Below are 21541 nucleotides of genomic sequence, written 5' to 3'. Positions count from 1 at the left end.
CAGAGGTTAAATATTACCTTAAACATAAAAAAAAAAAAAAAAAAAAAAAAGCCCTGGACAATTGTGCAACAGCATAGCATACTTTCTTCCTGATGTCAGGCAACGATTAGATTTGTCCTGAAGTATGAAGGCTAATAGTCCCTGTGACTCCTGTCTGACCTAATGTAATATAAACGTAGACTCTGTTCTGATTTTTGTGCCTATGTCTATGAATTCCATTAAGCTATTCTTAGGAGATACCATAAGGCACTTAGGATGCAGGCCCCTGCTCTAATTCATGATGCTTTACATAAAGTGCCATGAGTTAGAGCGCTCCACCCCGCTCCGGGGGTAAGAGAGGGGACTGAGCTCCACTTTGGAGCTGATTGAGCTGAGAAGCTTGCCTGCAGGCTCTCCCCTTAGCCTCACCCCACCCCCCTCCCAACTCCAGTGCTGTCTGCAGGAAGGGAGAGGGAAGAAGGCAGGGGGAGTGAGTTGTGGGCTGGGGTTTTGCCCAGCTCAGAGCTGGAGGGGGGTGGCCTGGGGGGGGATGGAAGGTGGCAGGGGGTCCAATCCACCCGCTCCCCCACCAGCTCAAGCCGAGCAAACCCCAGTCAGCAGCTCACTCCCTCACTTCCCCCCCTCCCTTCCTGCAGACAGCACCAGGTACAGAGCTGGGCTACATCAGCCCATCCCTGATCACATGACAGAAGTTCCCTAGGGTGTTTCAACGTGGAGCACCTTCTTCTGATCCCTCATTTGATGAGGGTTAATTTGTTGTGAGATCATGAGAAATGTAACTTCTGTCTGCACCCTTTATACCCTCAGTAGTTCTCGAATTGTTGGGATCAGCTATTGGGAAATATAGTCAAATGTTCGTATTTCCAAAGGGCATGTGGCCAGTCATTGCCCCAGTGTGCAGTGTCCAGTCCTGACCGGTTTTCTACCCTAGCATTGCGTCTTTGAATTTGACCTTCCCTACAATTTTCTAAATGTCAGACTCTGCATGCTGCTTCTTTAGATTTGTACAAAGCAATGAGGCAAGACTAAGCTGGTGGAAGTTTCAGGTAGAAATTGCGGTGAGAGAGAGAGAGAATGAAAGAGACCATACTTTCCAGGGTAATTGTCTTCAGTCTAATAATGTTCCAATTTAGTGTCAGAAGAAAGCAACACTTTCTATTTCATATATCTAGATATAGATATATATAGTTATATGCATAGTTATATAACTATAACACGATCTATATCTATCTATCTATAGATATAGATAACTGTCACATGATACTAACCCAGTACAGACAATCTCAGGCATTTAAAAATGAGAGCTCAAACTCCAACAATTCATGACTGTCTTAAAAATCATGAGATTAAAAATACAGTACAACTGCATGATAACAAACCTACATGAGACTGGGGAAAAATTCATTAGAAGGGGGTGTTTGTTAGAAGAGTACTAGTCAATTTGCTGCATCAGGATAATGAAAAAATCAATTCCTGCTGTTGGGATTGTTATCAACAGGTTTTGTTCTAATCCAGTTGTACTGATCAAAGTTAGCACTTACCTTCTGCTTTCTACAGCTTGTGAGAAGCTGCCCACCTTGTGTGTATAATGAAATTAGGTTCAAACTTTAACCTTAACTCCATTCACAGATATGCAAGCTTCTCTATTCACTACTCAGAGGGGCTCTACTTACCTTCTCCAGTCTCTTCAGTGTGAGGAGTGTGATTCTGTTGCTGTCTCCTCTTCGCTGTCTGGAAAGGCTCATAGCTGTCCTACTTAGCTTTGCATTTTGTGCTCCTCCACAGACCCTCCCTCACTTCCCCGTGTTGAGAAGGGGACATTTCCCTCCGTTCTCCCCCACTCTGTCCGTTTCCTGTGCCCCATGTTTCCTGTTCCCCTTCGGATTGTCTTCTGACCTTCACATTCCACTTCGGTTTCAATTTCCTGACGTGTCTCTTAGCCTGTGTCCCTTTCTTAGTACCTCTACTTCTGTCCCCTATCTAGCCTTAACACAGCAAATAAGGGGACTGATACTTTTCCTGATGGCAGTTTGGTTATGGACTCACTGGAAACAATGAGAAGTAGCAGGCATTTTGTTGGGAGCAGCTACATTTCTCCTGCAAGGATTAACAGGACATGGCAGCCATTTTGCCCTTGCTTCAATTTCATTGACAGGAGTGGGGGATGGTGACCAGCCTGGTTAAGACAAAATGTTGAGTTTAGGGTAGAAATAGCAATATTGTAGGAATAGTTGCAAACAATGTTAGAAGAATGGGCAAACTCCAGGCAGAAAACTGCCTGCATGATGCTTCTTCACACTGACTTCTGCCTGGTGTCTCACAATCACGCAGGAAGTGTTCTTACATTGCCGCATCCTTGTGTGTGGCGTGCTGGACGAGAGCTCTCGCTGTGCCCAGGGCTGTCGGAGGAGAATGCGCCGGTCAGCAGAGGGGGAGGACAAGGAGGAAGGCAGTCGCACGACAAACCGTATCCTGACAGGTGGCCCTATTAGAATCATCATGGATGAGTAGCAAGACCCCAACTCTACCATGCAACAGCCAAGAATCTGCCCTCCTTAATGATGTCTTCCATTATGGGCCTTTGACGTGAAATAGGTATTTGGTGAAGGCCCGTATGAGCCTATGATCTTGTTCCATAACAGCCTGACAGTTAGTTGGTGAGCTAATATTAGATTTGGAGGCACCCTCTCCAAATGCAGTCTGAACCGCAAAATAGTATAGCTATACTGTACATGCATTTCTATCAACTGATGACTCTTTTGATCTATAGGCTTAAGTGTTACCTGCCTTTATTTTTTTTATGTCTGTTTGCAAGCACCATATTATTGTTAGTAGTTTTTAAATGCATGGTGTTAATGTTCTTCTTTTCAGAAGACAATAAACAGTATCAGAAATTCAGCACACTTGCTAAGCAAATGTATGCAGTGAGTAGGTGAAGTGTGTATAGCATTAAGTTTTTGAAGGCCAATTATATTAAATATGTATCTAATAAAATACAGACTGGAAAATAATATTAAATATAGGCAGTGAAAGCTAAGAACTGTTTCAGTCAAGTTTGAATACTATTTTAAAATATTAAGAGGTATTTAATGAAAGTTAGCTTTATATTTTTCTCTGCTGCATGCATTTCTACGGTATTTTTCTTCTGTATTTTATATGTGATCTCTTTTTCTCTCTCCCCCTACCCCCAATTTGGTGAATTCTTATAAGTGGTGTGGCACCTTTAATTGTTAAAAAAAAATTAAAATAAAAAATAATCTCAAAATTAATCAGAAACATTATGCTCTGATAGTCTGTGACTGGGATGTTTTAATGTATTAACCTGGAACTTGCTATTATATTTTGACTGATATGACAAAAGGTGTTAAAGAAATGCATATTACAAATAATTAATACACATATTCAATTCAAGATGTTCCCTAGATAATACAAAGACAGAAGGCTGGGCCCAGCTTTCCTGAGTAGAGTTCTTAAAGTAATACTGTGTGGAGATAAGCACTGTCTTAGTGGATGAGGACGAGAAGGCAAGAAGATGAGACAGGAAAAGAGGATCTAGTCATACCTGTCTAGGATTCCTTTTGGACACAAAATACCTGCACAGGAAGTGCTATCATCTCTAAGCCAGCCTGAACTAGTCCACACTTAATTTCCACACAGTCAAAGATTAGTGATCTTGGGCAGAGCAGTTTCCTATACGAAAAGCACAAGGCATACATAGCAACAATAAACACAACATGTGCAGAAAGTAGACAAAAAGACCAAAGATGAAAAAGGGAGCTGTTTAGTAGCCATTAAACATGACTCACTGGTGCTAGTAGGACTTTTTGCAACTGCAATGCACTGCATTGCGTGCAGTTTTGGCTGTCAGTATTCCCTTTAAAAAGGTTGCGTGTAACTTTGTAGAGGGATTACACTAGAAAATACCTCAAATCCATATAATCTATTTCTCCTCCAGCTGGAAATTGCTGAACCAAAGTGCAAAAAAAAAGTTACTGCTCACAAATGGACAATAATGTTCAATGGGCATGGCAATCAGTATTGCATTTCATTGTTCTGTTTCATCTGGCAGACAGATTAGGCATAAATCATCGCTAAGATTTATTTGGTAGTTTTATGGTTTTAAAAAAGGCTTTTGTCTATATTTTCCACTAGGGAGAGCATGAGTAAGTATGGGCATTTATAAATGTGCTCTGGAGGAGGGGGTGCTCTTCAATTAGTGCACTTCCAAGAGCTGTGCTATTACAGTGCTCGGAGCATCATGTGTATCAGCATTCCTGTGCTGAAAAATGGCAGCGTGGGCACTTAACTAAAGCTCTTTCAACGAGTTTTAGTTAAGTGCCTTTGCTGCAATTTTTCAGTGTGGGGATGCTGATACATGTGATGCTGGAGTCTACTGGAGCGTGGTAATTAACACTCTCCAGCAAACTCAGTTAATCGTGTATAGGAGTCCTATGTGTTTGAATGAGCAATAGTGAAAAATATCTAGTAAAATAAATGATTATGAATGGATGGAAAGCTGTTGCTATTTTAATGTCTTATCTAGCTATATTTGAAACAAAAATAATTGAATCTGGAATATGTTGCATTACAACTTTCCTCTTGCTTCTATTGAATCACCTCTATTTTAGGATTGCCTTGGCTGTTTTCTGCTGTCATTTTAACTTTTTCTAAAGATCCAATGTTTAAATTGACTTTGATAAAACGTGAACTATAAAAATAAAATGAAGTTGTAGCCACCTTATTTTGCAGTTTTTTTGAAGAGGTTCATTTAAAAGACATGGACGTTGTTTGTTTTATCTCTTATACACTTGAGTAATCTGTGATAAAATCTCCTCTCTGACCTGCAGTCAGTTCTGATCTGTGCCTGCATCTTTGGCTATGGACTATGGAAGTCCTGCTGACATCTCTCTCTTTTTGGAGACTTATTCCATGGTCATGACTTAATTTTATTTTATGCAGACCTCATCTGGACACCTGAGCCACTTTGGTAGCTGCTGCGATCAGTCAACAGATCTCATGAATCTTTTCCGTGTTTAGGCATATGAATTAAGTGCTAGGGAGAGGTACCTTGTTTATCGCCTTTTGTTTGTCATCAGAGCAAGTAGGAATGTAAAACTCCCTGGCTCTACCTTATAAATAAGTATTCTGACCCAGAGGGACTTAACTCTAGGAAGGAAAGTGGTTTAGTGTCCAAGACTTTCCAGTGATTGGCCTTTCTGCTAACATTGTCAATTAAGGCACTAGTAGGATGTGTAGTAGGATTTACATTTGTGATGTAAATGCATACACCCATGAGATAGTAATGACGTCAAACCAAGACTAGATTCCTTCTGGTGATGTGGGAATGAAAGGGTTACTGTCCTGCGCTCCTGAGTTGGTGTCACCACAGATAAGCACAAGGTATTTTTTCCTTTTTCCGCATTCCAGTGGGGTTGAGACCACCATTCTGTTGTGGTCCTGACTCCTGCCAGGAGGATGCACATTTATTTCTGACATCTGCTATTTATTCTGAGCCCGCATGCAGATCTGCACTCTGCCCATGATCCTTGCTTCTCTCACCCTTCCCTTGGTAGTTTCCATCAACTACCTTTCCTCTTTCACGTCCCTCTGAAAAATGTTACGGAGGTGTCTTCTTGTCTGCTTCCATTCCTGCTCCTTGCCAGAATTATTGCCTGTCCCTAAAGAACCATAAAATCCAAGTCATAACACTCTTAAGTTACACAGGGTGATTTCTGCAGTGCCGATGATGGGTTCTTATCATGTAGCTGGCAGCATCCATACAGGCAGGGTGCAGCTGGGGCCGTGAACCAGCACTACAGCCCGTGGGGCCCTGCACTTCCTTTGCACTATCTGACAAGGAGGGGGTGTCTGCACCCCTTGTTGCAATCCTGCCGAGCAGGCAGGCAGCAGCCAAGTTGAGATCCCTGTGCTCTCAGTTAAACCAGTCCTGCCTGTGCTCACTCTGGCTCGTGTCAAAGCAGGAGGCAGCCGTGTGCAGACACAGCTGTGCTCCTTCAGCCTGGAGCTGGTGTGTGAGCCTCAGCTGTGGAGGAAAGGGGAGGGGCAGCATTCAGGGCACCATGGGCGGGTGTGGGGATGGGCCCCGCTGCTGAGTGAGGATTTCCAAGGAGGCTGGTGTTGAGGAGAGGGGGTGGGGAGAGGGGCTACGGAGTGGGTGAGATGTGGGAGCAGAAGGTGAGGACAGGCTGTGGTGCTGGGGACAGGATGGGCTGAGCATAGAGCACTGGGCAGTCAGGTTGTGGGGTGCCGACTGTGTGGGCTCTGGGGGTGTGGGGCAGTGGGTTAGAAGAGTGTTCCTGGAGTGGTTGGCACATTGGTGCTGGGGTTGGGTGAGTGCATGCATGAGAAAGGGGTGCAGGGCAGTTGGCAAGTAGGTGTTGCCCAGTCACAAAACAGGTGAGCAGGGACTTGCAGCACAGTCACACCTGGCCCAGGCAGCAAGTCCCAGGCTCTCAAGGCAGGTGGGAGAGTGCAGCATGGTGCAGGGGGAATTGAGCACTGGTTTACAATGCAGTTTCGAGCAAATGAACAGGATCCCTGGCAGCGCCTCTGAGGAAGGTGTGGAAGGATACGTTAGCCCTGGTCCTGAGTGAGTCCATCCTTGTAGACTCAAGGGGATGTCTTTGTCTTCCTCCCCTTGGTGTTGCACCTTTGGCCCAGTCTGACTGGATAGCCCTTCAGGAAACTGTTACAACGTGCTCCAGGCCCCAGTTTTCAAGAAGTCAGACAGGGCTGCTTTATACTGTATCTCCCTGTGAGACTGTGGGAGTACCACTGGATGCATGAAGACACTGGTCAGCTCAACCATTTGTGAATAAGAACTGTATATAATTTAACCAAGTATAAGCCAGGAGGTGTTTGTTGGGGTGAGCAGAGGGCATCCTCCTTGCTCTGGGCTGGGGATGAATGTGACACAAGTCTTATATGTTGAACTGTTGTGTACCTTGATCAATCTTGCTTCACATCAACCTGAACAACTGTGAAGTAGCCAGAGTATTAGTGTTTCAATCAGTGATCAGTAAAGTGATCTCTGGTCAGACTGGGGAGAATTCTTTGGGGTTGTTTGGTCTTATTTCACATGCCATTAAGCCTCTTTTATTTTTATTTTATTTTATTAAAAATGTCAAAAAGATCACCAGAACTAAATTTTACAGTGAAAAGTGTAGCCTTTATAGTAGTACATATATCAGCTGCAGGTTCTGAGGTGCTCATGGGAGGAAAGTAAACCTGAAGGAGTTATTTTTACTAGTTGTATCTTCAAAGTTATGTAGCTTTGATTGAAAGACTCAGTTCTAAACCGCTCTGTCTATCCATTGTGCTATAAATTATCTTGTCATTTCATGCTTAGCCTGGTTTTAATCCAATGTCACTCTAACTAAAATTTCTTAAAAGATTTGTGATTTAAACATAGATAGTGAACAGAGATGAGATGTGTTTGCAAATGATAGCATTTATCAATAGGAATAAGTTCAAATTTAGAATTAACAATGGGTTCCATTTCACTGTTAAAAACATTAAATTCTTAAAGTGTCTGAAACTAGAAATATTTCCTCACCCTTTTGTCCTGTCCCCCCCCCGCCCCCCCCAAAAAAACCCAGTAGCCCAACACAATCTTCAAGTGTAGACAATAAGCTTCTTTCATCAGGAAATATGCTATGATAGATGGATGAAATTTAGCACTGCAGAACTCGCCATCAAGTGGATTTATCACAGCTGTGATACCCTTGCATCTTATCAGTGCAAGTTAAAATGGTCCTTCCAAGGATGAAAATATCCCCACGCATCTTGACATGATCATTTTTTATTATTTCTGTATCAATAGTCCCTTACTGTTGCAGCCCATATGAGTCTAATGTAAAACTTGTCTCGTGTATGGTCAGTAAGGCTAGCAAGAACAGGGACAACTATTTAAATAATTTACAAGTATGTCTATCAATTTAAGAATGTTCTACGGAGGAAAGAACTGAAACAGAATCTGTCAATAAAATATTGTTACGCTTTTGTAACTCCCACTTTCCACAGCATTGAAAAATGAATAAAGTCAAGGAAAATATGCATATGTGTGTGCCCATTTTATATAAATTATATAGATGTAGATATCTCTTTATCCATATCCATATCTGCACACAAGAGATGCAGCCATATTTATCTACTATGTTACACATGCCTGTAAAAAGCCTCCTGTCAGCAACAACAAAATGCTTGTGTTGATGCATCTTTTATTTACATATATAAATTCCCTACTAACAAATGTAAATATTAAACATGTTGGGGGGCTTGGGGGGATAAAAATCACCAGGACTATTCCTCTTTTTCAGCTAGCCATGTCCATACCTGAAAGAGGATGCAGTCAAGGCCCTACTCTGAATTGTACCATTTTTACAAACAGGCCTAAGGTTGCTAGAGTCCCTTCAAACCCAGCTCTGGGACTCATGCACCCCTCTCTTCAGAAGACATCACTGAAGGTGTGGAATGGTCTCCAGCATCATGTAAAGAAAACAAATGGGAAAATCAACATTAACTTATAATACTTAAACAGTTATATTTAGTAGTTGGACAGGATTGAAGAACAAAAGCAGACTCTTTTTCTCTGAAATTATGGACAGAGTCTTTCAGGTATGAGAGTATTGCATTGTCTACTTTAGCATGGGTGGGTTTTGGTCCTATATCATCTCCACACACACCTCAGAACTACTTTAGCCAAAGTTTGCCTGTTGCCTACTACAAATCACTCTCCTAATTAATCAGATCCCTGGTTATCTGAATGGTTGTAGGATTCTCCAAATGTTTCAAGTGTGTGTGTAAGATATGTAGCCCTGGCCCATCATCTGAATAATTTATTTAGTGATGTAACTAGTAACTGGAATTTTGATGCTAGTGAATACCAAGTCCTTTGAAAAGTGGAGTAGTGATTTAGGGAGGGGAAATTATTTTACACCGAGATCTGTAGCAGTACCCAAATAGTATAGTTTGCATTTCATTCTGTTTGCACAACCTAAACAGTGTCCATAAAAAGCTGGCATTCAGATAACTCAAACAGGTTCACTTGGCTGTTAGACTGAACCTGAAATGGGCAGCAGCCATTGTTTCCCCTTTCATATTCTCTACCCAAAAGTAGTAATTGATGCATTATATACAGTACTGAGATCTGTTTCCTTTGTAGCCCAAACTATTGAGGCTTCTCCACTTCAGAGGGATGCTAGAAAGAAGTTAGCTAACAAGCCACATCTGAGAGGGGCCATATGAAGTTAAGGTCCTTATGGCTGGAGGGCTTTGCTGTTCTTCACAGTTCATCTCGTTCCTCCTCGTTACAAGTGCAGGCACTTCTTTGGCTGTTCATGAAAGGTCGGCAGCCCAGAGTCCAGACAGCATTGAATACTGTATCTGCCACAGATTCACAAGCTGCAGGGGATGGAAAGAACAGGAAAATAAGCATTACTCACACAGTGTCACTGCTGGTAAAATCTATACCAGCATTGGCCTCTGAATCCATTGTGGAGTACGTGGCCATGGAAGTGGTGTCGCCTGCTTTGTCTGTACAGCACTGACATTTCTAAAGCTGTGTCTGTGCCTGTCTGCCTCTGCCAGCAGAACTTCTGGTATCACTGCCACCAAGCCGACACATCACAGGCACACCCAAGTGCTTCTAGCAGCTCCTTGCGACTCCACTCAGCGGTGCTGCTGCCAGAGCGCAAAGTGCCTCCCGGGAAAGTACCAGCTTGCTCAATGGGCTGCCGGTGTGGGAGTGTCTATGTGCAGCCACTGGGCACTGGCAGAAGCCTTGCTCAACCCAGCAGAGCTAAAGGTTTTGCCATGTTTTGAATATAAACTCACTTGTAGTGCAAGCTAGGCCTGAGCTCTGTTTCCAGCATAGATGCAGTCTGTGACAGAGGAGGTGACAAACTATGACCAGTGTCTTCTGGAAACTTTGCTCTTTTTCTCACTTGCTGTTGAAAGTGCATGTTTTCCTTTGGAGTTTGGCTGTGTATCAGGTGAGCTTCCCTAAAGATCACAGCTGGATCAGCTGACTTTAGTTCTCACCTACTCCATTTGCCCCATAGTCTTATTTAAACTTAGCTCTACTCTCTGTTGCTAGATCAGCATTACAACTGTATTGGTGATACCACTGTTGGAAGCACTAATGTAAATAAAGTGCCAGTGGTGACCAGCAGTTTAGCTAGTGGCATCTGGACCTTCTGTATAGATGAGGCAGTAGTTAAAATGACAAGTTTGCAATCTGTACTAGAAATGCTACCATTGCCACAAATAGCTTTGCTGCAGCAGACAAGCTGCTGTAGATTCAGGTTAGTTAACTCCAGAGTGCTTAGTGTACTGTGTACCATCTATACCACAGGAAATCAAGTATTAAAATGTCTAGCCAGTAATAAACACCTCTCTCCCTGCTGCTGTTGTTTATGGATGGGCTCAGGGGAATTATGTATATTGCTGTTCAGAAATAGAAATAGACCTGGTAGCAGTCCTGCCATAGCCCTCTCCATAGTCCTCTCTCAGTTCCTCTGGCCACTCCCCAATGCAGTTCTTCCACTTTTGCTTTAGGAACCTTTTTCTGTGCAACTCCTGCAATGCTCTGCCTCTGCCATGCTCCAGTGCTCAGCAGGACACATCGCTTATCTTGCCTTTACTTCTTAGTAGCTCATTGCTCAGTTCTTATTTATTACAACTATCATTTAACTCTGGAATGGTTTTTGGGGAAGTGCTTGTGAAAAATATACTGCCATAAATTTACATGGCAGTATACACATACAGAGAAAATGAGAAAAATGCTCCCAGCCCTGAAGCACTTAAATATAAATAATAAAAGATGCAGAACAATGGGTCAGGAGAGAGGAGGTGATAAGTGAAAATTGCTTGAAGTAGAGTTTCATTTTAGAAACGTTGCAAAGAAGGGGAAGTTAAAAAAAAAAAAAGGTGGAGGGGTTCCCAGGCATTAGGTGCAACACAACAGGAAACGCAAGGCCATGAGATTTTGCTCCATTTACAGCCATGGATGGGCAGCCACCCTGTTAGCTGTCTCCATCCAGCCTTGTTGTAGACAGAGAAAGCACTGGTGGGCCTAAGCCCTGCTTGGAACAAGGGCAAGCTGCATTGTGCAAATTGTGGCTTACTGGGTTTGACATGGTCTTCCTGTAGTGGTGCAGCTGTACTGGTTCGTGGCCACCAACGACCACTATCCACAGGTAGCCTCAGCCAGGGATACCAGTCCAAAAGCTGTGACAGTCACTGTTTCTATTGATGCCATTAGGCTTTGGACAATACATAAGGAAGGAGAAATAATGTGACAAGTGTGGGAAGGAAGAGCTATAGAGACAAATGGAGGCAGAGGTAGGTATGGTCCCGACTGTATAGGAATGAGCTTGGATCTGATGTACCTAAACTGTAGGACCTCAGGCCTAGGATCATGCATGTCTCTCTTTGCTTTCTAATGTGTACTTGAGTGTTTTTTTCTCCACAAATGTTTAATCATAACAATTATGGCCACACTTCAAAAGCTGCTCTACTTAACCAAAGGAGATGATCTGGTGAGCGACTTGAATGTAGAGGGTACCCTTGGTGACAGCAACCACAAAACCATCACGTTCGCTGTCTGCTGCAAGGCAGGAAAATCAGCTAGCAGGGTTGAAGTTTTGGACTTCAAAAAAGTAAATTTCAACAGGCTCAGGGTAATACTAGGGGAAGCACTGGGGGACCAGGGTCCAAAGGAGTGCATGAAGAGTGGTTGTTCCTCAAGAACACGATCCTCGAAGCACAAAATAAGTCCATTCCCATGCAGAGGAAAGGTAACAGAAGGGCTGGGAAGCCCTCTTGGCTTAATAGGGATATCATGGTGCTCTTGAAAAAGAAGAGGCATACAAACAATGGGAATTTGGGACAGTCCCCGAGGAAAACTATACAACAATGGCCCACACTTGTAGGGAGCAGATTAGAAAGGTTAAGGTGGCGACTGAACTTAAACTAGCAACAGAAATCAATGACAAAAAGTCATTCTTTAGGTATGTAGGGAACAGAAGGAAAACAAATGGAAACTTGGGACCATTGCTTAACAGCTCAAGGCAGCTGATTACCAAGTCAGGAGAAAACTGAACTCCTGAATGACTACTTTGCTTTAGTATTTCACTGGTCTAAGGGGGAAATCATTAGATAAGGTTCAGAATGGGCACAGTGGAACTGATTGCCTTCCTACTGTTGACGTTGAGCTGGTGCGTGATCAGCAGGAATCCTGGTTTTCTCTGATTAAAAATTGCAAATTCTCTGATTAAAAACCCATAATCCATGATAAAAATTAAAGGCCCCCCCCCAGCCCCACCCAGTGCTGCTGGTGCTCTGCACTCCCTTCCCCCACAGTCTCAACAGCCCTCCTGATGCTCCTTGCAACGGCCCCCCCAGACCCATAGACACAGACATGCAGACACAGACACTGACACCCACCCCAGCAGGTAAGTGCGTGTGGAGGGAAGGGGCGGGGCAGGGCGGGCGAAAGTGAAGTTGCTGGCAGGTAGATCAAGAAGGGGGGTTGCCCCTGTGCCCACTCCCAGGAGCAGGGCCAGGGGGTGAGGGCAGGGGTGCCACTCTGTGGGCTACACATGCTGGCTGGTCTGACAGGAGGTTCACATGCGGAGGCCGCCACCGCAACTCTACCACTGCACCCTGTGCTACCATCCCATGGCCACCTGCATGGCTTTGTGGGCAAGTGGCACAAGGTGTGGCAGCAGCAGTGTGGTGGCAACCACCATGTGCAGGCCACATATGTGCCACCTGGTTGGGGGGTGAAATGGGAGGTTTGCATGCAGCGGCAACCAGCTGCACAGCTTTGTGGCGGTGTCGGGTAGTGGCGGCTGTATGCAGGCTGGGGGGCTTTGCAAGCAAGCGCTGCCGCCCTTTGCCCCTGGATCCTAGAGGTAAGTGGAGCTTGGGGGCTATGGGGCAGGGCTGGGGAAGATGGTTGGAGGATGAGGAAGTGGGGGGGTGCTGCTGGCCCAAGGCAGCACATCTCAGGTGGGAGCAGGGCCAGAGGGTGAGGGCAGGGGTGTCTTGCTGTGGGGGGGGGCTTTGCGGGCAAGCAATGCGGGGCGCAGTGGGGTGGTGACCGCCATGTGCAGGCTGCACACATGCCACCCGGCTGCCTGCCCAGGGGAGTGGGAGAGAGAGGCTGGCATGTGGCCGGTGCACAGCTCCGTGGCTGGGTCTGCAGCCACGGCAAAGGATGGGGAGAAGGGGTGGGGGCTCACACCTGGTGGCGGCTGCTGCCACTTACCTGGAGTGCCATGATGGCAGTGATGGTCACTGCCTACAAAACCTCCTGCTGCCACCGCGGAGCCATGCCTGGAGCTGTGCAGCCAGCTGCAGCAGCACAGTGCAGGGTGGTGGTGGCCGGGCAGCATGCAGTCAGTCCCATCCCCACCACCACCACCACCCTGTGCCACTGCCGCCAGCCGCACAGCTCCGAGCATGGCTTCACAGTGGCAGCAGAAGATTTTGTATGCAGCAGCAGTCACTGCTGGCACAGGTAAGTGGCAATGGCTGCCTGTGCCAGCGGTGACTGCTGCTGCCTACAAAACCTCCCACTGCCACTGTGGAGCCGTGCTCAGAGCTGTGTGGCTGGCAGCAGTGGCGCGGCACGGCGGGTGGTGGTGGGGATAGCTGCGTGCCACCCGGCCACGACCATGCTGCCGCTGCTGCCCAGTACCCAGCTGCACAGCTCTGGGCACAGCTCCACGGTGGCAGTGGTCGTCACCTCTGTCATGGAGCTTTAGGTAAGCAGCAGCAGGCTGGAATCTCCAAACTGGCTCTGAATCTTCAAATCAGCTCCAAATCTTCTGAAGCCAATTTGGCCAAATCGAATCAGAAGAGTGATTTGTATCTCTGAATCGAGTCGCTGGCATCTGAATTGGCCAAATCTGAATTTGAATCGAATAGTTCCCTATTTGTACAGGCCTACTATCAGGTTTGTTCTGAAGCTGAGTTTGAATTTTTCTTTCAAATGTGAACAAAATCATACAAAGAGTTCAGGAATTATGGCAACTTAAAAACAGAAGTTCATGAAAACTCAGTCTAATATTATTGCTAACTATATGAAGACACAGGAAGCAGGTAACTTATTGGAATCTTCATGAATTGTGACCTGTAACATAGTACCAGTGTTCTCACAGTTAAAAATCAAATTTCTAAAGTTTTTACTAAGACCATCACTAAGGAAGTTTGGTTTCCCAAAGCATCAGAAGAGCTTTAAAAGCAAAAGTCACAAGTAGAAACAGGCTACTCTGGACAAAAGCCTTAAAAGAGAGTCTTAATTTGGGGGCTCTGAAGACAACACCACATAGCGGTCTCCCCAGGGAATCCTATGGAGAGGTGTTATAGAGAAGTGGCATTCAAGGGCTTAGTAGGAAGAGATGCTTGGGGAAGCAGAGCGCTTCTTTCTCTTCCTTGCTTTGCTGACAAGAATACATCACCCCATTCATGGGCCACATGAGGTAGGCTGAGGGGAAGAAAGAAAGCAAATTTGTTTTTCTAACATTTTTTAAGCTGTGGCATTCTGAGATTCCAATTTATACTTAAGCCACTGAGATATACTTGTAACCTTAGTTTCATTTTAATTAAGTAATTGGTGTAGAAATCTGGATTTGGCCTGAGCCAACTGCTTTCCGGCCCAGTTCCAGTGTCTCCAAGGCACTGATGTGTCTAAAGGATGATCTTGCCCATATTATATTTCATGGTTAAGAGATGAGCTGGCTGTTGTTGGCACATTGATGGCACTGCCATCTCAGCTGTCTCATTCCCCTTCTCACCTCCCTAAACCTCAGTGATTTTATGCAGATTTAAACACTGATAAAAATGGCAAACCATGTGACATGTTTCAGCTCATCCCAAATCAAGAATGTCTGAAAGAGTCTGAAACATGGCAAATTGGGACAGAGGTGCAGCAGGACAGCTGTAATGGATAGGGCAGCGCCAGCTTCTGCTTTGCTGATTGTGGCTGTGCTCAGCCACCCCTCCCCAGAGGCAGAGCCTGGGGCTGCTGCCCATCACACCATCTCAGTTACATTACTGAACTAGGGTACACAAATGCATTGGGAATGTAAGAACTTTTTTTATGGTAAGGATACTGCAAGGATAAATAAGTGAAAAATTAATCCCTTTCTGAAAGTTTGAGATTTTGTAAATCAGTTGCAGAATCTGCCCCCTCTCTTGCCCCCGCCCCAAATTTCCATTAGAAATGAGTAGGAACTGGGCCTCTCCAATGCAAGTGCCCAGTGGCTTGGTAAATCCTATCCTAAAAAAAAGTACTGTTTCCAGAGTCCGTCTTTCCTAATGAGACATAATTTGCTTTCCTTTTAAATAGTCGTCATACTAGATATACTAAAACAAGTGAGGCATATGAACTTTAAAGAGGAAGGAGTAGTGTTAAAGTACCAGGTATGCTTTGTTCAGATCCCTGATCTAATGATGTTTCAGAAGGAACAGCTGGTCAGCTGTGGCAGTCACAGAAATGGAGTGCTGTGCCCTATGGCAGAGTCAGAAGCAGGTGTTAGCTTTCTGCTGCATAAAAAAGACTTCCTGCTGCCCAGTAGCAGAGTCTGCCTGTCACTGTAAAGAGCTGTGGGCATGCAAAACTCACCTTCTACCTTGGAGACAAAACCAAGGCTTCGCTTGAGGTCAGAGCAGATGGAGTGGAGGCACCAACGGAACTTGGCATCACAACGATATTTGTTGGCACCACAAGTGTCATAACAAATATCCAGCTGGTTGCAGCACTTGGTCATGGCAGGGATACCTAAATCCAGCTGAAAAAAGGAGGCAGGGGAGGGGAAGGGAAAAAAAATTCATCAGGTGTTGTGAGAATGGAGCCCCATCTTGTAAATTGATTGTTATAAATTTAGAGATGCACCAATGCATTGGTCCATATCACATTGGCACCAATAAAAGGAAAATTGACATTATCGGCAATTGGCTTTTTTTCACTGTAGCTGATAATGTCGCTGATAAATGCTGCATGTACCCTGAGCAGCGTGGCTAGGAGTGCACTCTTGCAGCATGGAGGGCAGCATCCGGCTGGTAAGTCTGGAGGGTGGAAGGGGTGTGGGGATGGTAAAGGGCGTGGGGGGTGCAGATCAAGGCCCCCACAGTGAGGGAGGGAGTTGGAGAGTGGCAGGCACTGCCCAGTTGGGGAGAGGTTGGGGACAAAGCCAGCGGTTCATTGGGGGGGGGCATCTCCTGCTGCTGTGCGAACCCCTTTGGGAGGTATGGGGGGGCATGTGCCCCCTGGATCTATGCACAGGCCAGAGGTGGGCTGCCACTGTGCTCTGGGCCAGAGCTAGCCTCTTCCCAGCAGCTGCGCTTGGGTTAGCTGGTGGCAGCACTGGGAGGGGGGCTATGAAAAGACTATGGCAATTTTTGGGGTGACTGTAGCCTCCCCTCCTGTAGCTCCCCTCCCAGCATCGCCACCTCCCACCCCACCCACCTTAAGTGCACCTGCCGAAAAGAGGCTGGTGCCAGCCACAAGCATGCAGCAGCAGCCTGCCCTTGGCACACACACAGATCACGGGGCACATGCCTCTCATGCCTCCCCTAGATGAGCTGCTGGCTCTGTCCCATGCCCCGCCCCACCCTGGCTGGGCAGCCCCTGCCTCCGCCCCACTCCCTCCCTCACTGTGGGGGCCTTGATCTGCCCCCCCACACCCCTGCCCCCCCACAGACTTACCAGCCGGATGCTGCTCTCCAAGCTGCCGGGCTGCATATTGGCAATCAGATCGGTATAGGCTGATATGGCTGGACAATAATTGGCCGTTGGTATCAGCCTAAAAAATCTTTATCGTGCACCCCTATAAAATTTTTTCTTTTCCACACATCCAGTGAAGAAGTTTCATGTTTCTCTCCCTGCCCAAACATTAATAAATGTACCCATCTAAAGGATAGCGTGGTGCTTAGAGAGTTTGCAGTGATGTCCAGTTTAAGACCTAATCTATCTTTAAAGGTAATTCACGGTAGAGAATATTTTACAGCAGAATCTTAACTGGTGCTGACTGTGGTAAGGGCAGAGATGTGCCAATTAGATAGTCATTCCAGTTCTCAGAGGTGCCTTGGAGTACATTGACTTTGATTTTGTTAATTACCTTTAAAATAACCAATGTGCAAAGCATTTGAAGCCTATCAGATTTATTTAGTGCTCCGAGTAGATGAGGGAAGCAATGTGAAAGGCGTGGAGGACTGCACAATGGTAGATTTATGTTCACAAACACTAATTCACGCCTGTAAATAGACTTTCAGGGAACACCAAGCACTGCCATTTATCTGTTGTTTAGCGGCACTGAATGTGTTCTCTGGCAGTGGATCCAATTAAAAGGACATAGCACTTATCAGTGTGACCATTGAATGAATCCTACTACCCTATCACTCTGTAGACAACACTGATAGCCATGTACTTTTTGAACTGCAACCCTGATAAAATCTTTTCCTTCACAGCATTCATCTGTCAAGTAGATTTTCTACTTCAATAATTAGAGGCAACTGGGATTTTGTATCATGCATTCACACACATAGTTTTCATCTAGAGGATTATTCATTTATTGTAAGTGGCTACCAACAGTTGGGAGCTGAATGCTCCACTGGTTAGCAAATCAGATAGTAAATTAAGAGGCTATCCTTAAAATGATACATTTTCTTTTGCCATCAGCAGCCAGCCATCTTCTTTGGCAGGCCCAAACACACAGCTTGTTCTGTAATAGGATATAAGTGACTATCACAGCAATCTTTGAACAATATCCTCTTCATTCTAAAGCATTGTCTGCTGCCAGGAAAAAAAAGAGTAGCCACAGGCTACTAGCAAATGACACAGCTAAACTGTGCTTATAACAGTCAATTTTTAGCTGGTTAATATGATTAGTAAATTGTCATCTGGGAAGTAAGTGTTAGCTGTACATACACTTTCTGGTACCTTGAGACCCAGGAAGTAGGAGCTGCAACCATTGGGTTCTTGTGGCTTGTAGTCAGGTCTGGGCAATGGAGCCTTTCCTAGAAAAGAAGGTTAAGGTGAAGTTTTAGGCATGCCAGCCTTGACCATAGTAATGATAAAGAGCTGTGAATGCCCTCCAGATTGTATGGAATTAGAATGAGAAGTAAAAAAATTATTTTCTTTGCATTTGGTTTGGCAAAGAGGAAAGTAAGTGAAGCAGTTGTACAATGGGAGTCTTAAATACTGCTTCCTACTGGCTTCCCAGCTCCAGGATATATCCATAGCATGTGTAGATGTCATGATCACCAGCTGAATCTTGTTTAAGCAAAGAGGAACAAGCCTTTACTTTCAGCCAGTGGCAACTCATAGGGGTTACATGGGGTTCCTGTGCACCCCCTGAGAGCACTGGTGTACCCCCTCACAGCAGTGTTCCCCCATTTAGGCAATGGATGGGGGTGGGGGGGCAGGCAGAAGCACTGGTGCACCTCCTGAGAGCACCAGCTGGGGAGTGGGGGCACCAGGAGAAGCGCCACTGGAACTTCTGGGTTGGTGAGTGGGACCAGCTGGGGGATCCTCCCCGATTGCTGACTGGATGCTGAGGGAGCAAGTGCCCCCTTGACTCAGGAGACACTAGTCACCCATGTTTTCAGCTGTCACTTAACAGTGAGATTAGTTAGGATCAGTGGGGCCTTGCTGGATCTTAATATTGTAACTTGGCTCAGTCTGTTGTAAGTGGACCCTGGGACACCTGTGCTTGTAAGTCATCCAGGTCTCGGCTGAGTTTAGTTATTGTTCCTCATTAGGGTTTCTAGGACACACACCTAGATTCAGACCTGTTTTCTGAAACATTCTTTAGTGCATGGAAACTTCCCAGTTCAGCCATACACGACTCTAAGCCTCAGACTCCCCAAGTCTCTTAGTTACTTATGTGTGTACTTCCCCAGCGCTCAACCTATACTGGGCCCTCTGGCTTCTGGTTTAACTCTTTCAAGCACAACATTCCAGGGAAATAAAGAACAGTCTTAGCAAAGAAATTTAACCAGTCAGTATACTCGTAAAGACCACTGGAGAGTGATACCTCTTTGCAAAATAAGAGGTCCTGAGCTGTACTCTCTTCTATTCTGCTCTTACTGCTTGTTTGAGTCTTGGGTCTTGCCAGTTTCAGGTGAGGTCAAGTCCCTCCTACCTTCTTGTCCTCCAGCCCATTCTTGCTGGGGATGCTGCGTGGCTGCCTGTCCTAGATAGCACCTCTTGTCCTAAGTATAGTCTCTGCACTTAACCATGTGCTCCACTGAAGTCTGCACAGAAGCTATAATTCCACAACTAACAATTAACTGGTAGCTCTAGATTATTGTCTAGATGGATTTTCAGGTACTGGCCTTCAGTAGGTACTGTCCACTTTCCTAGGTAGAGCTGGTGACTGGAATACATCATCCTAACCTTGATCTGAGTACAGTGCATAGTACAAAATGGATGTCCAAATCCAAAATAGGTGTTAAAATACCCAGTGGACTTTGGTTTTGTATTTGGACACATCACTGTCACAGCTGGGCTTTATCTTCCATGTTCCTAGCCCCCACATTCAGGATGGCTGTGGGCAAACAATAATCTGAATTACGGGAAGTGTGCCCACCTTGCCCCTGCCTGTAAGCACATGCCAGGATTTGAACAAGCCGACCATAAAGGCACTTATCCTGTATGGATGAGGAAACTGGGGAAGTTATGATATTCTTCTTGTTTCATTGGGTGCTATATTTAGATTACTACCAAGCCTCAAGCAGATCTGGCAATAGTAAAAGTATGGTATGATAATAAATGCTGGAGCATCACTTTGCTTCTTTACGGATTGCCTGTAGCCTTGCACTAACGCAAAGGCAAGGAAGTGGTTAAGACCTTACAAGAAGAAAGGAAATATTATGCATTTTATCTCCATGAAAGTGATGGGCTGCTGGAAATTGGGATGCATGTTTTAAGCAAGGAAATATGATAATAGCAGTTTCTGCAGAACAAGTCTCTGCTGGAAGCACAAGGGGGCTCCCTAACTGCTTGCTGTGTACACTTTCTCTTTTCCTTGGAAGAGGCTCCTATTGCAGGAGCCTCTACCCTAGCAGCTGGGGTCAGCTTCACTATATTTCTAAAGCAGGGCTGACCCCAGGTAGCAAGGCATAGACTCCTGCTGAATCAGCTGGGCAGAGACTCAGCTGATTTTGAAGATGCTGCTGACTAGGTTTGGGCCATCAAGTGACCTGGCAGGCATTTCTGGCTGCCCCTCTAGCTCAGCTTGAGAAGAGAAGATGGACCAGGCATTTGGGCTCAGCATCCTGCAGCTAAGGGGTTAACAGAGAAGCAACAATGCCCCCCAAAAACAAACAAACAAACAAAAAAACAACCCAACTAATGCAGCTTCCTGAGCTTCCCCTGGGCAAGTGTCAAAACTACCAATATTTTCAAGATCTTCATCTTTTTTTTTCATTCTGTCCTTCAAAATCAAGGTGCATATCTATTTCGAGGGCATGTTGTAAGTGGGAAAATGCAGTAATTCCCAACGAGGTGGCTGGTGAAGGCAGAATCTTTCTTTAGCGTCTGAGAGATTCCATAGCCAAAAGACGGACCAAAACTGCTCTAGAGAAGCTATATTCAGGCTTTTATATTGTTGCCAAGAAAAGGTATGCTGAGCTGGCATGTGAGAAGCTGGTTGTTTTATATTAGAACCAGAGGAAGTCATTTTGCTTCTGTGTTTAAGCTATAATGAGAGAAAACATTTACTTTTGATGAATATTGATAGTAAAGTCCCCCATAAACTAGTTTACAATTTACCTTGGTGCTTATTTCTTTTGATGCAGACTTGGGAACAGATATGCCTCAAATTTAGCAAGGCTTTTGTCATTGTTTCCCATGACATTCTCATCAACAAGCTAAGGAAATCTAGACTAAAAGAAAGTAGTGCAAGGTGGATAACTGGTTGGATCATTGTGCTCAATGAGTAGTCCTCAGTGTCTACTTGGGAGGAGATCTCAAACAATACTGGATGTAGGACAGAACCCTGGGGAACCCAGCTTAATGTCTTCATTAATGGGACAATGGGATCCAATGCACACTCAGCAGATTTGTGGATGACACCAAGTTGGGTAGAGTTGCAGATACTCCAGAGGGTAGGGCTAAAACCCAGAATGGCCCAAACAGGCTGGAGAAATGGATCACGATTAGTGAGATGACATTCAACAAGGACAAGAGCAAAGTCCTGCATTTGGGATGAAATAACTGCATACATAAATACATACTATGGAACAACTGGCTAGGCTGCAGTACTGCAGAGAAAGACCTAGGGACCATAAGCTGACTATGGCAGTATGATCTTGTTACAACAAAGCCAACAGCATATGGGGTTGTATTAACAGGAATGCCACTTGCAAATCAAAGAAAGGGATTCTCCTGCTCTATTCAGCACTGGTGAATCTCCTGCTGTATTCAGCACTGGAGTACTGTGTCTAGTTTTGAACCTCACACATCAAAAAGAAAGTATGCAGTTTGGAAAGATTCCTGTGCAGAGCA

The 21541-nt window shown here is 45.2% G+C and overlaps 2 protein-coding genes across 3 annotated transcripts in view; one reads left to right on the top strand and one right to left on the bottom strand.

Annotated features, from left to right (window-relative positions):
- Positions 1-3075, top strand: part of OIT3 (oncoprotein induced transcript 3) — a 43761-nt gene extending 40686 nt beyond the window's left edge. The window contains exon 9 of the mRNA XM_019507791.1: positions 2332-3075. Coding sequence (XP_019363336.1) covers positions 2332-2511 — 180 coding nt within the window. The 3' untranslated portion in view covers positions 2512-3075. The remainder of the gene's footprint in view (positions 1-2331) is intronic.
- Positions 3076-7451: 4376 nt separating this feature from the next.
- PLA2G12B (phospholipase A2 group XIIB) overlaps positions 7452-21541 on the bottom strand; it is a 25363-nt gene continuing 11273 nt past the window's right edge. The window contains exons 2-4 of one of the 2 annotated variants that reach the window (XM_019507788.1): positions 17960-18048; positions 15656-15821; positions 7452-9423 (exon numbers count right to left, since the gene is read on the bottom strand). In XM_019507788.1, the coding sequence (XP_019363333.1) occupies positions 9305-9423; positions 15656-15821; positions 17960-18048 (374 nt within the window). In that variant the 3' untranslated portion in view covers positions 7452-9304. The remainder of the gene's footprint in view (positions 9424-15655; positions 15822-17959; positions 18049-21541) is intronic. The other variant, XM_019507789.1, reaches the window with a different exon arrangement.

Source organism: Gavialis gangeticus, unplaced genomic scaffold (assembly GCF_001723915.1).
Source record: "Gavialis gangeticus isolate Ggan-Ray unplaced genomic scaffold, GavGan_comp1, whole genome shotgun sequence".
NCBI classification, from domain to species: Eukaryota; Metazoa; Chordata; order Crocodylia; family Gavialidae; genus Gavialis; species Gavialis gangeticus.
Note: the sequence above shows the minus strand (reverse complement) of the source record. Positions and strands in the feature narration are given on the sequence as shown.